The sequence below is a fragment of the Cheilinus undulatus genome, linkage group 20 (assembly GCF_018320785.1).
Source record: "Cheilinus undulatus linkage group 20, ASM1832078v1, whole genome shotgun sequence".
Classification (NCBI taxonomy): domain Eukaryota; kingdom Metazoa; phylum Chordata; class Actinopteri; order Labriformes; family Labridae; genus Cheilinus; species Cheilinus undulatus.
In genome coordinates, this window is record NC_054884.1 from 34,633,836 (window position 1) to 34,651,415 (window position 17,580).

Here is a 17,580-nt window from a genome sequence, read left to right on the forward strand (position 1 = left end):
GTAGTTAAATCATTTTTACCTCATAATGACTCATTTTAAATGCAGCACAAGATCATTAAGCCAATAAAGTTGGGTAACAGCAGGTAAGTAACACCTGTTTCGGTATCATAATGTTATGTAACTGAATGATCGCCCTCCATATGTTCCGTTTTATTGAACAGTAGTAGTCAGAAGTAGTCTTCACATTATGCACATACCATAAATGTGATGTTGTCAGGACACATTAAGATGCTGGACATGGTGTTCATGTCACTGTACCGTGAACATTTGTTCCCGTTGCCATGCTAAGTTTATCAGCCTTTTTGTTTGTCTGAGATAAGCAGAAGAGCACGGTTGGATTCTTTCCACTCCTAGATGTAGCTGTGGAGGTACAGCTGTAAACAACCTGCTTTAATGGCCGTATTTAGACAGGCTGCTGCTGGCCTCCCGTCAGTGCGTACAAACATGACACTGATAGTAAAAGGAGCCTAGCATGACGTGTGCCACCTGCAGGATCTTTTCTTTCAACAGAACCAGGAGGCAGTCCTGGGAAAAACGTGAAGTAACTTTAAATACAGTGCCACGCTACTCGAAAACAGCTTTTTTGATTCCTTTCTCTATAGCACATTTCTTTCAATCTTGAGCTGATTATCTTTGATATTTTCAGTTGAGATTAAATGTTTTGTGCCATATTTTTGTCTAAAAAAAGTGTCATTGATGATCGATTGGAGTAAATATTAGAAGAGAAATGTAGTCCAGTTACCTCAGAACCTTACTAGTACTGAGTAAATGTCCTCTATTACTCATTCTGTTTTTTAAACGTGACCTGTACTGCCTATTTCTTTCCATATAGTTCAAATATGTGACAGCCTCCTATTAATAGAGCCCCCGTAGGCCCGTACCCTTTTAGACACCACATGGCCCTGATATCAGATGACTTCAAGACCGTGACTTGTCCCTTTCCTCCTGGTGACCACTTGGCCCTCTTGGTCTCTGAGGCAGGAAAACACATTTTTGAAGTGTAATCCACCTTGACATTTGCTGTAAATAAGGTAGAACAAAAGGATAAGGAGCAGGGAGAGAGATGTTGAAGATAAAAATACTTTTCCTGGTAATGAATACAGAAAGATTTTTAGTGTCTGAGGGTCTCGTTCTTTAATTGCGGCAGAGTAGAGCTGCTGAATTTGATCTCATCACGAGATTAAAACAGTTCCAGTGACACTGATATGCTTTTCAAGATTGTTTCAACCTTTCCAACATTTCTATTTTAGTCCTACATAGCCACACCAAAGGAGTCTTGCATGTGCTGATATCATAAATCACATTTGTCCTTGAAATAAACCTTATTTTCTCTTACTATAAAGCATTTTTTTAAATTTTCTTTCTCATTTCTTTCTTATTTAGATTATGAATTAACTGTGATTGACCACATTTCTTTTGGAAGGTGGAGTTTAATTCACCATCCACACCCAAACCTGATTACTGCAAGACCTGTTGAATCATGAATCCTATAAACAGAACCTGTCTGACAGGGTAAAGTAGGCTAAAAGATCTCAAAAAGCAACACACCATGGAGCCATCTGAAGAAATTCAAGAACAGATTAGAAACAGTCACTGACATCTATCAGTCTTGAAAGGATTGCAAAGCCATTTCTAAGGCTTTGGAACTCCTAAGTGAGAGCCATTATCCCCAATGGGGAAAACTTGAAACAGTGATAAACCTTCACAATAGTGGTCAGCCTACCAAAATTACTCCACAAGCGCATCAATGACTCATCCAGGAGGTCACAAAAGAACCCAGAACATCATCTAAAGACCTGCAGGCCTCACTTGACTTATGTAAGGTCAGTGGTCATGATTCAACAATAAGAAACAGACTGGGCAAAAACTGGATCCATGGGAGAGTTCCAAGGCCAAAACCACTGCTGACAAAAAAGAACACAAAGGCTCGTCTCAATTTGACATGCTGTTCATGCTTGAAAACCCTCCAATGTGGCTGAATTAAAACAATTTTGCAAAGAAGAGTGGTTCAAAATTCGTCCACAGTGATGTGAAAGACTCATTGCTAGTTATCGCACATGCCAGAGTTGGCACAACCATTCATTAGGTTTAGGTGGCACTTACTTTTTTGCATAGGGCCACATAAGTTTGGGGGGACTTTTTTCCCTTAATAAATGAAATCCATCCATCCATCCATTTTCTATTCTGCTTATCCCGTTGGGGGTTGCAGTGGGCTGGAGCCTATCATTGGGTTAAAGGTGGGGTATAGGGCTGACAAATGAAGACAGACCACCAGGCACGCTCACATTCACACCTACGGCCAATTTAGAGTCACCAATTAACCTAACAAGCATGTTTTTAGTGGTGGGGGGCAGCTGGAAAGAACCCTCACATGCACTGCAATAAAAGAAAAACTCTTTTAAAAACTATGTTTTGTATTTATAAAGGTGATCTTTGTCTAATACTAAAACTTGTTTGATAATCTGAATCATTTAAGTGTGGCAAATATGCACCTATTGGGGCTCGTACAGTATAGTAGTTCTCACAATTTGTGATACTGAGATCACCTGAGTGCAGTGAATGTGTCTCAAGTGATTGTAGTATAAAGACACCTGTATCTGGAAGGTGCAGTCATTGGTTAATCAACATTCCTGGCTACCGTTACACCATGATGACAAAAGAACACTCTGAGCAACTCAGAGAAAGGTTATTGTTACCCGAGTTCTTCACCAGTAAAAGCTTTATGGAAGAGAGGCAAAAAGAAAGACACTGTTGAAGAAAACTCAGATTAAATCTGGACTCGAGTTCACCAGAAGGTATGAAGGAGACTCCATGGACAAGTAGAAGATGGTTCTTTAGTCTGACAACACCAAAATGGTGCTTTTTGACATTATTGTATAGACACCAAACACTGCACTTCACCACAAACACACCATCCCCACTGTGGAGCATGATGGTGGCAGCAACATGCTGTGGGGATGCTTCCTCCATTTAACTGAATATTCTGTGTAAAAATCTGTTCAAACTGACATTAAAGAGTTTTTTGTATTTTTCTTTTCAAAAAAGCCAAATTATATTGAAAATGATAGATTTATAAAACCAGGGTTAAACATCCAAGGCAGTGAATACTTTTTATAGAAAATGCTCATATGCTTAGTAGTAGTATATGATAAAATAACACAAGAGAAGCATGTTGTGTTCCATTTGTTCATTTTTTATTATCTGTGCTGTATTTACAGTATGTACAATCATTTTCAGTCACTATAAAGCTCTATAAAAATAACCTCTCACACTCTGTATGATTAAGATGAATTTAATATAAAAGAAAACTGTGTTTAACACACATGGACCCAAGGCATTTCCTCCTCCTATGGCACAGTGTAATAAAAAGCTGCGACTGGCCTTTAGCCGTATTGGATCACAGACTGTTTGAGGACTTCAACATGACATCCTCTGCCTCCTGGGGTTTAAAAACACTAGCTTCTACTGAGCTCAGCTAAGAGCATTAAACCTCCAAAGAAGCGTGGAAAATGCTCTGTAGTACATGAGAGAGAACTTGGGCCTTGTATAATGTTCAGAGTATAATACCCTTTGTATTTAATGCAAATTAATGCACAGAAAAAAAGCAGAATACATTCAGCCTGGTCTGATGCTAAGATAACACTGTATCTTATAAGACACTGCCAATACTGTGATTCTTTTTAAGAGCTGAAATGTCCAAACACATGCACAAAAATACTACGTTTGTTCCATTCTACATACCTTACTGTATTACAGTGCTTCAGTTTAACAAGGTGCAAGATGAGTTTAATTCTAAACAATTCAAGTATTTCACTTAAATGAGCCTTTGGGTGGAGTTTACACTGTAAGGCTTGGGTGACAAAATCTACAGGAAATAAAATCTGGTCCTCTTACTTGTTCAACAACAGGCTCCTCCCTGTTCAACTGAAAACCTCCTTATGGCACTCCTCAAACAGCTGCACTTATGTCCTTGGATTTTTGAATATTTTGACCTTCCCTTGTCGTGTTCAAACCAAAAGCAGAACAAGGTTCTGCCTTTCCAAACAAATCATTTTGAAATGCATGATTTTTGGGCCAAACATTTACGATGCAGTTTTAGGATGTCTAGAGACTCCCTACAATGGCTCAGCTACAACTTTCACAACCTTGATTTGTAGTAAAGCAGGATTTATGTTTCTTGCTACAGGTTCAAGCTCTCTGGACCTTGTATGTTTTCTAACCATGGAAATATTTGCCCATCTTTTGGTCTGAACACACTTTTCTTTTGCATCTTTCTGTTCCTACTCCTACTGTCGTTGCCACAGCACCTCACTCCAAACATGCCTGGTGCTGCCTCTCTCTACCTGCATGACTCCAGTTTGCACGTCCACACAAACTCCCTGCTGATGCAACCTATGACAGATCATATGGGTGTCTTTTGATAAACATCTTCAGTTAGTAAGGTTTCCTATTTTTTTATAAAACCCCAAAGGGACACAAGCTGATGAAAGCATGCTACTGCTAAATCCAGACTTGAATAACAAGGAAATGGTGTCTTTTTTTCGTCTGGAGACGTCCCTCTTTGTGGGAAAATTGTTCGTAGGCCACACCTGCCTCGACTGATAAAGATGTGGGAGTTTGAGATTCCAAAGGTGTCACGGTACATCGGCCTGATCTGGTTTTCACTTGGCCACCTTATAGCTGCTCAGATCCAGAGGCTCTTTGCTGGGTATGCACCAGTCATCGGCCTCTTGGCTTACTTTGTAGTTCTTCAAAGCAGTTTTGTTGTACACCGGCAGCCTCTCAATGGAGTCCGTGGACAGCGCCTGGAGGGACAAGAGGATGTAATTAGGAAAATTCTGTTATTCCTGCGCTGACATTTTCACATCTGCAGGGTTAAAGTTGTGCCTCAAAAAGCCGATTCCCTTCTCTAATGTCCTGCAGGCATGGCTTTTTGTCACAGTTTCATGCACGTCTGGCTTACCTTTAAGTAGATGACAGCGTCTGTGCCATGGCCCTCCATGGAGTAGAGCTGCAGGTCCCCCTGGAAGTACTTGGCATAGAGTCGAGAGATTGGCAGCCCGTAGCCGAAGCCAGCCTGCACAGAGACAGAGGGGTTTAAAAGGGCTTTGTTCACACTGAAAGCAGGGCTCATCCTTTAACAAATGGCTCTTTTGTAACCTGAGGTTTCTTCTATTGTAGGGTACTTGGTATATTTAAAGAAAAATATGCAAGGATTTCAACCTTTAACAGAAAAACAGTTGAAGTGAAAGCTTCAAATTGAGCATTTCAGAGAGATTAATCCAAACAGCATATGGTGCAATTAATAGCACCGTTACAGCTGCTGTGTAGGAGTGAAAATGAGGTAATGAAATGAATCCTGGCACAGCACCGCCTGTTTTCTGTTCTTACCAGCGGAGGCCGGGAGTGCTCTCCTATCTGTGGTGCCGGAGCGGTGGAGTACATGTAGCTGAAGAGGTTCTCAATCCTCCGAAAGGGGACACCGCCTCCCTTGTCGCTCACCTGCAGACAGCAGCATAAATGGAGAAGGGCAGAGAGTCACATGAGGGTGGGAGAACAATGCTGAGACGCACAAAGGCAGAGGAGACAGGGGCCTGCCTGTCGTAGACACTTTGCCTTTATCCTAGCATACATACTCTGGGTTTTTCATGGTAAATGTGCACATGAATCAGGCTGGGTATTAATTAAAGTCTGCTCCAGGTAGAGGGGGTATATTAGGGAAAATACAGAGCAAAGGGAATGTAGTAGCACATTAACAAATCAATGCAAGCTTTATCTATTACTTCAGGAAAGGAAAAGAAATGAGTTGGTTTAATCAAATCACCTGCAGCCTCTGAGTTCAACACTATACCTATATTTATAGTCTATATTCTCTACATATAAAATGCTTATTCAAACAAATTTTCTTTAACAATCCTTTATTTATAAGCATTTTTGCCCCTAGAGATCTTCAATTCAAAGACTAAAAGTGAACAAGTTAGCAAAAATGTAGCTTAATTCCATCCTCAGTAGACACTGGGCAACTCATTTCTCATATGGTGTCCTATTTGTGTCCACTTGATGAATGCGAGTCCAATATTTACCTTCCTATCAGCTCTGTTTAGTCTCTTTGTTTACTCCAAAGGGAGACGTATAGCTTTAAGCTGCTAATTATCTACTTTGTTCACTAGCCAGTCACACAGTTTGGCCATTTTTATGGCTGAACTCTTTAAAGTTTTAGGGATGCAGTATATTCGATTTTTGATATGCCAGTATTTACAAATTCATTTTAGTTTAGCTGATGCCGATATCTAGATTAACATGAGTGCAGATATAGCTGCAGTTTTATCAGAGCTGGGCAACATTTCTTTGAAGTTTGAAGTTATATAGTTGACCCCTTAGCGGTGGCACACACCTATTACATCATGTTTCGTTGCTCTGCTACCCTTCCCTAACATCATCTATGGGCTGTTGCCCAGAGGGATATCAAATATATTCTATGATATATTCCAAATTTATTACACAGCTGATATAAAGAAACTGTCTGGAGAAGTTCTAAGCCTCCCAGTCAAAGAGACAACAACAGTCCAGGAAACGTGATAACAATAAAGCATGAAGACCTTGGTTTATGAGTGTACAAAGTCTGTGTTATGATCTTATCAGAGTTATGTGGCTATCCTTGCCAAAAGCTTTTTACTAAATGGAGGGTGACGTTGTTATATAACAGATCTGGAAGATTTGGGCGGAAACAACAGAAAGACTGTGACGCTGTGAGCTTTAAAGCCAGCATATACCACACAGGGAAAGGCTGTATCATTAACTTATGTAACACTAAACCGATCTGAACGGGAGCAACAACAACAACAGTGTGAAAGATTAATGCAGCGCAATAATCGTACCATCACAAGCTTCATTAAACCTGTTAGACTGGTTCATATAGAGACAAAAACACACCTACAACTCCATTCACTCCTACAGGCTTTGCAGCTCTACATAATCCTTCTGCTAATAGTAAGTGTGTTAGTGTTATGGGAGGAAACGCCTGGAGATATCGCCACAACACACACATACAACACCAAGGAATGTTAAGAGTGCAGGTAAACAAAGGAGTCATTCACTGAATTACACAAAAATAAACAGAAAATTCAGAAAAAGTTCAGTCACCTTGATTGACAAGTCCTCGCCTCCGAGAGACACCAAGACTTGAACAGGTGGGAGGTTGTTGCTGTTGTCATGGGTCTCTATTGTTGCTCTCATAGCGTTCTACAACAGGAAGGCATTAAGATAAAGAAGTTTTAAACATAAGTTTAAATTAAAGCTTCACTTTAATAAGGCTTAAATCAAAACTTTAGGATGTGTCGTACCTTAAAGAGCTCAAACAGCATGTGATAAAGATGAGAGGGTACGTATACGATGCTAACTGGAAGGTTCTTCTTATTGCCTGTAGAGAGAAAACATACATTTATACATTTCAGTCTCTTTACTATAAAATATAGACTGTATAAACATGGACATAGTCTCACTGACATCACTTATTGGTTTCTAAAGACCCATTTTGAAGCCAAACATCTGCCTCTATAAAACTTATTGTTAGTCTAGTAGCAGACAAAGCTGAGGCTGGAGTCGAGGCAAGTCTTCAGCCTCTTAAAATCCACTAAACCAGTGATACTCAGCGTATAGCTCTTGAGCCAAATGTGGCTCTTTTGTGATGATTTGTGGCTCTTTTATGTCTTAATTTGAAATATTATTGCCCCAGAAAACCTTAAAAATGGAAACTCTGACCTCAGAAGTTACCCATTAATCATCACATTAATCAGTTTGTTTCACATACTTATACAGTAGGTTTTAATGGTCAAACTTGTCCACCTTTATTTTTCCATTTCCATTGCCATTATTTGCTATTTTTGTCCCTTTTTTTTAAAATTTTTTTTTTGCCACTTTTAATCCATTTCTGCTGTTTTTAGGCCATTTTTACCACTTCTTGTAGCAACTTTTAGACCATTATTGCCACTTTCATCAAATTTTTGCCATTCTTCATCAGTTTTAGCCACATTTATCCTGTTTCTGTGAAATGTTATGCCCATCTAAGCTACCTTTTGCCATCAAATGCCAATTTTTCCCCATTTTCCCTACCTTTTGACAGCTTTTTGCCCATTTTGATCACTTTTCACTCATTTTTTGCAGCTTTTTGACGGCCTGTAACTCATTTTTTGTGACTTTGTACCCATTTTGCCACTTTTCACCCAGTTTTCTCCATTGTATGACTATTTTGCCCCTTTTCCCCTCATTTTTGCCACTTTCTGCTTTCTGACCATTTTTGCCACCTTTCACTTATTTTCATTGGCACTATAACCTGTTTTTGCCACTTTTCTCCATTTAGATTGTGGCTCTTGCAAAGGTATTTTTTCAACAATTTGGCTCTTTGGTTGAGCAGAGTTGAGTAACGCTTTACTAAATAGATTCATCAGTCTATCTTGTGTCTCGTAATGTATCACATTGTATTCGTTTTCCAGCACTGGAGGTAGCTGCTTGTTTAAACTCAACATCCTCAACATTTGTGTGGTTGTTTCTCCATCATTAGCTATTATTCTGTCCTGCTCCGTTAGACAGTTTGGAGAGGAATGGGAGTACGTGTCAATATTGTCTGATGCAACCAGGCAAGCTCATTGAGCCACTTCTTCAGCTTCAGAGCTATAATTAGAGACCTCTCAGGTCCACCTGGCTGAACACTCACAGCCATACAAACATTCAAACTCTATGCACACACTGTGTCCTTGGCTCTATTTGTTAAGCAACTATTATTACATTCTCTTACGTAAACTAAGATGACATTAGGCCTTTAGGATGGCGGCTTTAAGAGCAAAAAATTGACTTCTCTTTAAGTAGAAAGATGAAATCATTGCATGCTTACTGCTCATCTCCTTTAGTACGAGGTCTGGGGAACGGAGGTAGTACTGGTCACACAGCATCTTAGCACTATGAAAGGCATCTGAATAAAACAAACAGAAAATATGATGTCAGAAATTACAATTATGAGACAAAGGTACAGGACACTGAAATAATTACAAGAGAAGACACTCATACAGTGCTTAACAAATTTATTAGACCACTCTAACCTTAACCAAAGTAAGGTTTATGCCACAGCTGCCCTAAATGAACAGCATTGGTAATTACCAAAATCATTTTTTATGTTTCTGCAATGGTTAATACACCAATATGTAGAAGCTCTTTAACCCAAATGATATTTTTAATGCTAAAATATAATTGTTATTGTTATCCATGAATTTAAAAATTTACTGATTTACAAAAAAATTAAAAAAAAAATAGTAAAGCACATTAATATTTCTTGATTAATATGTCAAATTCTAGTTATTTACTTGCATTCCTGGACAGAAAAATTAGTTTTAGTGGTTGAATGTTATGCTTGATTAATTTCTGACTTCTCAGAGAAGCCCAGTGAGTTGGCTAAAATTTGGGTGAATTCAGTTTGAAATCCCTCATTCCCATTCAAAATCGTAAACGTGGAGAGCTCAGTGAAAATGAAAGAGTCTGCATTAAAGCCCTTCATGATGCTTGATGGTCTTTGAGACAAATATGACAGGTGATCTAATAAATTTGTTAAGCACTGTAAATATACAGTATGTATTTACAACTTTCCCAAATGTGATTTTTACTGGTTCATCAGACCCATATAAAATCAAGCAAAAATTGGGATATAACAAACAGATAACATAAAATGCCAGCGATATTTACCTTGGACTACATCCCCAACTTGACAGTGAGGGTCAATGCTGCCAATGGTGTTTGGATGAACAGGGTTTGTAGTACCGTCAAAAATAAGAGCTGCAGAGAAGAAAAGAATTCGGGTTAAAGAGAGCACAAAACAGAGAGCACATTGTTAGATTTTTTTGGTACTAAAAGTCTGCCAGTTACATTCATGATATGACCACACTGCAAAGATAACAGACTAAATGACATTTCAAAAACTAGAATGGCCGTCTGAGGCGGCAGACCCACGCCTAAGCAGCGCCACTGAGGAACTTGTGCTCCTATTGATTACTATGGTGTTCAAAATTCGAAGTCCGAGAAAAACTGAATGGGTGCATGGATCATCACCAAAATCTAATCGATTCTTCCCTGTCACTATCCCAATATTTCCTGAAAGTTTGGTGAAGATCCGACTTTCCGTTCTCAAGTTATCTTGTACACATACAAACAAACAAAGATACGGAACCCTTTACATAACCCCCTGCTGATTTCATCGGCGTGGGTAATAAAACAGAAAAGGTAAGAGGTGAAAACCACGGGTAAATTATGTATAGACCTGTTTTAGAAGTAGTGACAAGAACGGTTGCTCACTTTAGCTTTGTTAGCTTTAAAGCTAACACAGCTACACAAGGTAAGTAATAACGTTACTACATGAGCCAGTGTAGCTAAATTAGCTTTAGCAATTTGAGCTGTTGCAAACATAGCTAAAGCTAACATAGCCAAGCTGATCATGTAGCTACAAAGTTATTTAGCATTTATGCAAGTTTAGCTTTAGCTCTGTTAGCTATACAGATAGTGGAGCTATGCAAGCTAAATTTGCCGCCTTGTGTTTTTATGGACTACAAGCTTTTTCCTGTAAGCAGACTATTTACTTTGCTCTATTACATGTTTTGTAATCAGGTTTTGCAGGTCATATTTTTGACTCTAGTTAAGCTAACCCTTACCTTAGCCTAACCAAAAGTTTAATTCAGTTTTATTTTGAAAGTTTAAGCATGCACTGCCATTCAGACAGAGACAGCATCTTGCATGAATGGTCTACGAGAGCAGCCATCAGAGATTTACGGTCTGCAGCCAGACCCAACACATAGTTTTAGGTGTATCAATATATCATATTGATAGAAATGAGGGCAAACTTTGCAAACATGATGTGATGTCTGCAGATAATGCAAAGCTAATGTTTATATGTTGCAGTCTGTTTAATTGCCTTTAAAAAAACATACAGTGAGTCAAATATTACCAATTTTTATATGTTACAAGTCACAATCAAACAGTATTAGTTGCTGTTTTGATACCATCGTGATGGGATGGATTGATGGATGGATGGATGGATGGAATGGATAAAATTGCATGCAAGCTCCTGCACCAACAAAATTGCACAAAAACATTGGCAAGCTACAATGTTTCCTGTATGATTTAGGCAGTGTGCAGGAGTTTGCCTGCTATTTTTGACTGATTCATTCTTGTGTATTTTTTTTTAAACCTGATTACCCTTTGGTACTATTTGTCATTAAAATTGCTGACTGTATTATAAATAAATGAAAATAAAATTATCAAACATTTTAACAATCTAATCTTAAAGCCTTTGGTGCCTGCCAGTTTAAAAAACATAAAATACTGTGTTTTGATTCATAGGCCAAATTGAAAAAAGAAGTCTTTTTTATAAAAACACCATGATATGCTGATCAAACCCCTGCCCAATTCTTCATGAATACATTGAAAAAAATGTGGAAAATTCAAACATAATTTCTACAAACTGACATATTCACATTGCTTAATTTTTCCAAACATCTATTCAAATCCATAAAACTTAATCAATCATGCTAAAAAGCAGCAGATTAGATCATTTGGAGTTACTGGAATAACAAATTGTTAGCAATGTTGGCAAAGGACTGAAAAATCTTTTTGATTTAATCCTCAGTCAATCAACAAACCTTCGCACCTCTAGCCAGAACCATCCATAAACATAAAATCCCAAAATTTATACCCCGTTTCCTATTCTCTGTGACACTTTCTAACCTCCAATCACTCAGAAACATTTGCTGCATAATGAAGCAGAAACGTTATGATGTGAAGCCTTGTCATGACTCCTTCTGCTCCCGAGGAAAACAAAAACATCCCACAGAAAGAAATCTGTCACTGATGTGACAATAAAGTTTGTGAGGCGACGTGTTTTGACTTATTGTTCCCTCTGGGTGTCGAGAAAGTGACAGTGAGCAAAGTGAGCTAAATAAAGCTGAAACACAGCCTGATAGTCACTACAAATGCAACACAGAAAGAAAAGACACAAACTGAAAGGATAGCTTGTATGTTAGGGGTGGGGTTGTATGAGGGGTTAATAGTAGGTATATCAGCAACGGGAGGAGCCAGTCAACTTGGCTACGTTAGGGAGAAACTGGTACATCAATGCCAGTGTAGGCTAGAGCTATACTTAGAGAATTTAAAGCACTTTACAGCAAAATTTACACTCATACATGCACATCTGCCTCTGGGTCTCACGTAGCACATGAGCTAACTTTAACTTTGCTTAGCAGGATCATTTCCTCTTCAACAATGGAAACAGTATTTTTCATCAAAAAGTAACTCACTGTGCTGGTTGATGAGCATTCGGATAGAGATACGGCTCATGTAGAAGCGGTCCAGAAAGTACTGGATGTTCTGGTTGGTGACTGGGTCCTGTGGGAAGGCCTCTTTGTATTCGATGATACCCTGAGCCATAGTCGGCACTACGTCATTGTGCCTGTTTCTGATCGTGACCAAGGCATCAACAAACCTGCAGAAATGAAGACATCCAGCTGTCATTAATGCTGTCTTTGTTGTAGGAGATCTTCCAAACAGGGTGCAATGATACAGTGCTTCTCGAAATTCTGAGTTCATGATACAATTTCATTATATTTTCTGCAACCGTTTGATTTTCATAAAGACTGCAGCTCATTTCTGAATAAATCTGGTTATTTTTTCAGTTCTCAGACAACAAAATTACAAAATAACCTTAATCTGACAGTAATTTACTTTAATTTACTTTAGATTGAAATTGTTGATACTTTTCTCTAGCACTTGAAGCATTTTTCTTTAGTGACTTTTTCTTGTTCTTCTTTTTCTCCTCTCTTTATTATACCTGTGATTTTGTCAATGCTTTCCTACTTTTTGTGTTTTATTAGCCCTTTTAATAGCTTACTAATATTTTCTTGTAATATTTGGTTTTTAGCCTTTTTAAAAGAACTCTGGATAGTCTTTCTGCTGAAATGTGCCATAAAAATGAATTAAAAAATTGCATATTTTTTCCAATAAAAACCCTAAAAATATCTACCACAAAACTTTTCCTTATTCTTTAAATAACAAAAGAGTATTGCTGTATATATTTTTGTCTCTTTGATTTAAATCGCCCTTTATGGGGCACAAAGTTTCTAGTTGTTTGGTGGCGCCCCATATTTGTGGGCAGCCCGGGTTCAAGTCCGGCCTGTGGCTCTTTCACTACATGTCATTTCCCTCTCTTTGTCCTTGTTTCCAGCTCTAGCCACTGTCCTTACTCTCTCTAAAAAAGGCAAAAAAGCTGCAAAATAAATCTTAATAAATAAATTAAAAACCGCCTTTGTTTTGTTTTGATTTTTAGTGGTTTTGTGATGTGCCGTCAGGTTTAGGGTTGTGATTGTACCAGCTAGTGCTGCATGATTTGATATACTAGTAATGTTCAATTGTTGTCATAATGGACAATATTGCCATTTGTGATTGACAAATGATACAATACCAAAATTGTATCATGGCTCTAGTTGCTTGGTTATCAAGGAAAATGCTGAGAAAAAATATATTTTTTAAGTGTATTTCTCAGCTCAAAACATACCAGAATTAATCAGCATGAAAAACACAAAAACTGATGTTTTTACAGTTCTACTTTCAAAGTAGCTGAATACTTTCCAAAAACTTTTCTTTAATGAAGGTACTTCTGCAAAGTCCAAATGCAGTCTCACTACTGTAGCCTTAAAGACCTTTCTGCAGACATTCTTGCAAACCTTTCAAGTTCTACTTAATACAAAAATAACTGCAGCCTTTTATGTGATTATGTAATTGCACTGCCTGGCACTGCGATTACAATTAAGATTAGACTAATTCTGCGGCACTGATACCAGAGTTGTAAACTTTGATATGATACCAGTGAAAGTAAAACAATACTGATGAATATTTGCATAGCTCAACAACAAAAATAGACACCCTAGGCGCCCAGTATTGGGTATTTCTTTGTTGTCATTTTACAAAAACTGCAGTGAAACACCTGCTCAATATTTAAACTGCACAAATACATTGGCTAATGATGGTTTTATGCAATTTAGACAGGGTTCTGGTGTTAACCTACAATTTTTGATGAATTCCTTACACCTTTCTTGAGGTATAGAAGTTTTTAAAGCCTCTGTTCTTTTTGATAATATGAATTGTAGCTTTTTTAAACACATGGTATCAAAAGTATTGGGTATTTTAACAACGTTGTCTCAAATGTAAACAAGACTTTGGTTCACATTGGGCAGTTGCTGACATCTTTATACATGTCTTTATATCTTTGCTTGAAACTTACTCTCCAAGAACTCTGTGGTCGTCTGGATTCTTGTCGAGGAATTCAAGAATCTCCATTAAACTCTGAATGTACCTGAAATAGAAAACAGATAAACATGTTCAAACACATAAAAATGCTGTAAAATACCACAGCGGCAGCTGAGTGTGCATGTAGGTGAAAGTTCACGGCTTAAAAAAACTGCATTGTAATCCATGCCAGGCTAATTTGGGTCATTCCTCAACAAAGGAAGGAAAAGAAACCCCTCCAGTAAACAGGACCATGTGACCGTGTGGCAAGAAAGTAGGGTAAAGTTCAGCGCTGAGAGCCCGTGTCTGCTCTGAGCCAGCTGGAAGGAGTACAACTTGGTCAAAGGGTGCTTATGCAGTTTAGAGCATGACGCTATCACATCGAGATACTAAACTGTCCGACTAATTGGAAGTAAACATGCCAACAGCTGTGACAGTTCACTCAGAAGAACTCATGAGAGGAAAACTGGCTTCGTAATGCTGTTTATGAGCGAGCGCAGACGGAGGGGAAGTTTGTTTTCAATGGAATCAAATGTGCCCTGTGGACATTTTTGATAGGTTATGTAACTCAGATCAGAACAATAGTTAACATCCTGCTTCCACTCACCAGCTCTGCACCATCTGCACGGAGGAAGTTGTGAGGAGTTTGTTGGGCAACAAGTTGATTTCTTTCATTATGTTTGAAAGTCGGACAGGCAGCTCCTGTCGCAAAAACACGAAGGAGGTCTTCTCACAGGCGTTTATGGAGCCTGAATGAGTGAGGAAGAGACAGGAATCAGAGCAGGAACAACTTTCACAGTCAATAATATGAACTTGTGACTTTATCAGCACATTCTTAAGCAACAATGCCCCTAACATGGTGCCTTTCATGTGTCAAAATATAAATGTTTTCTGGCTTTTTAAGCTCTTAGAAAGGAAACTGACAATGCAAGTGTTTAAAATTGTTGTTATGAAGATCCAAGTGACATTTTCCTGACTTTTTTTGACACTTTCCAGACTTGACAAACACTTAAATCTTTCAAAAATATGACAAAAATAAGCTGGATCACCAGTAAATTTAAGATTTTCTGATGCAAAAATGTTTTAATCTTATTTTTCCAACATTTTCAACCAAACCAGAAAATACTTTCAATGTAAAAGAAAAAAAGATCTTTGTCTTAGCTTGTATGTGAGTTATATACAATTTAAAAACGAGTTTATACATCCAACCAATCACGACCTTAAAACATGGCAAATGTGTCCAGAAAACACAACAAAAATCACTGTTATTGCATAAGAAACAACACAAAATAACTATAAACCAGGCAGATAATGTAAATCTCAACCAAAAAGTACTATTTTCATGTGTCAAAGTGGGAATATTTTCTACCTTTTTAAAGTCTTACAAAGCAAATTGACCTTGTCAGTGTTTTAGATGGATGTTTGATGAGTCTGACTGATATTTTCCTGACTTTTCTGACTCTAAATAGACTTGACAAACCCTAACTGTTTCAGAAATCTGACAAAAATGAGCTGAAATACCAGCATGTTTAAGACTTTTCATCTCACTTTTCAAACATTTCAATCAAACTAGACAAGATTAGAAAATATTTTTTAAGTCTGTTTTTGAATGTGAAACAAAAGGTAGACATCTGTCTGGGCTTGCATGTGCATTATAACCAATTTGAAACACAAAGTTATGCATATAACCCATTAAACACACTTAAAGATGGCAAATGTGTAATAAAAACACAAGAAAAATCACTAATACATGTTTAAAAGCACAAATATAATCACCAGCCAGGCAGATAATGTCAATAGTTACCAAGATCCTAAGAATAAATCACTTTGTATGGCTTATAATTGATGTTTGCCTTGTTGAGACTTCACCATCAAAATGACTGAATTAAGCTGTCCTATTTGTATAGTGTTTAGTGACAAAGATGCCAAAGCCTTTTAAGATCAAATACATAGAAATATAAGTAGATATATAAGTAGATGAGAAGCAGCTATGTGTCTCAATAAGGCCCCTGTAGAGCAACCAGAGCTTGCAGTTGCAGATATGATGCAATACTCAGCATTATGAGCACTATGTACGCTGTGCTCCTGCAGGCAAACCCCATACATACATGCTGTACACTATTCAAGGCTCATGTTAAACATAAGGAGGTTATTTTTGCAATACATTGCACTGCGGTTCTGTTTATGGTTCTAGCATGTATGGTAATTCTCCACACGAGCTATCACAGCCATCACACATCAATCAGAAGGGGGATCAATACTCACCGAAATCCAGAAACTGCTTCATGGACAGCGGCGAAGGAGAAAATTTAGAAAAATGCTCGATATGTTTGGGCGCACTCGCCAGGGCGGCATTTTTCATTATAAACCTCACGAACTTCATTATTGCTATAGGTCCTGCCGGCCGACCACGACCACCGAAGCTAGGCTATGGAACTCCAACCGACCAAAGCTGTTGTCATGATGGCAGGAGAGGCGGCCGCGGAACAAGTAGAACGCTCCAGCCAATGGGAGAGCGGGAATGTTATTTACCATGCATACGGACCAATCACAGACGAGAGGGGAGGGTTTAATACGTTTGGGTGCTCCCGTCAGAAATCAACAATCTTGGATTATGTAAGGAGGTAACGGATGATCAGCTGTGTCAAAAACAACCATGAATGAACTATAAAAAGATAATTAGGAGGTACTGCCTGTAACATGTGCCAGAAAATAACATTATTAGAAAACATATTTAAGTTGAAGTGATATATTTTCGTAGCTTAGTCTAACATATATTACACATTTTTGCAGCCTATTTCCCCCATTACGTTTTCCAGGGAAATACTGTGCTTTGTAATACATTGAAATAATTTAAAATAAAGTGCTATAGTAGTCTCACAATATAAAGCATATTCTTTTGAACATTTATTACATAGAAAACACATTTAACAGAACACATGATAGCACACACAATACAACACAACATGGGCTATATGACACAAAACAATATAACTAGTAATAAACTGAAACCTGCTAACATTTTATGGGACGTTTAAGGGGGGTCGGTGGAAGGGGTCCCAAAAAAGCTGCCACTTGTTCCATGCTGAGCTAACATGATGAGTCATGGGGGTAACTCAACATCTGACAGTGGGGTCTTTGGATCCTTACCCAGAACATTTTGAAATCTAGCACTTTCTTTCCTGTATTATTGAATATTATTTAATTTAAATATCAGTTTTAATGTCTTGCATTTACCTCCCACATTAGTTTTCACACTAGTGC

At 38.1% G+C, this 17,580-nt stretch overlaps 1 protein-coding gene across 1 annotated transcript; it reads right to left on the minus strand.

Moving 5' to 3' along the window:
• Positions 1-3,177: 3,177 nt before the first annotated feature.
• On the minus strand, positions 3,178-16,787 carry pdk2a (pyruvate dehydrogenase kinase 2a). The gene is made up of 11 exons (XM_041815897.1): positions 16,582-16,787; positions 14,924-15,065; positions 14,312-14,383; positions 12,333-12,517; positions 9,733-9,822; positions 8,891-8,968; positions 7,344-7,420; positions 7,144-7,242; positions 5,392-5,502; positions 4,964-5,077; positions 3,178-4,805 (listed from the first exon to the last, which is right to left on the minus strand). Exons 1-11 carry the CDS (start codon positions 16,697-16,699, stop codon positions 4,662-4,664), a joined length of 1,230 nt encoding a protein of 409 aa, XP_041671831.1. The 5' UTR covers positions 16,700-16,787; the 3' UTR covers positions 3,178-4,661.
• Between the last annotated feature and the right edge of the window lie 793 nt (positions 16,788-17,580).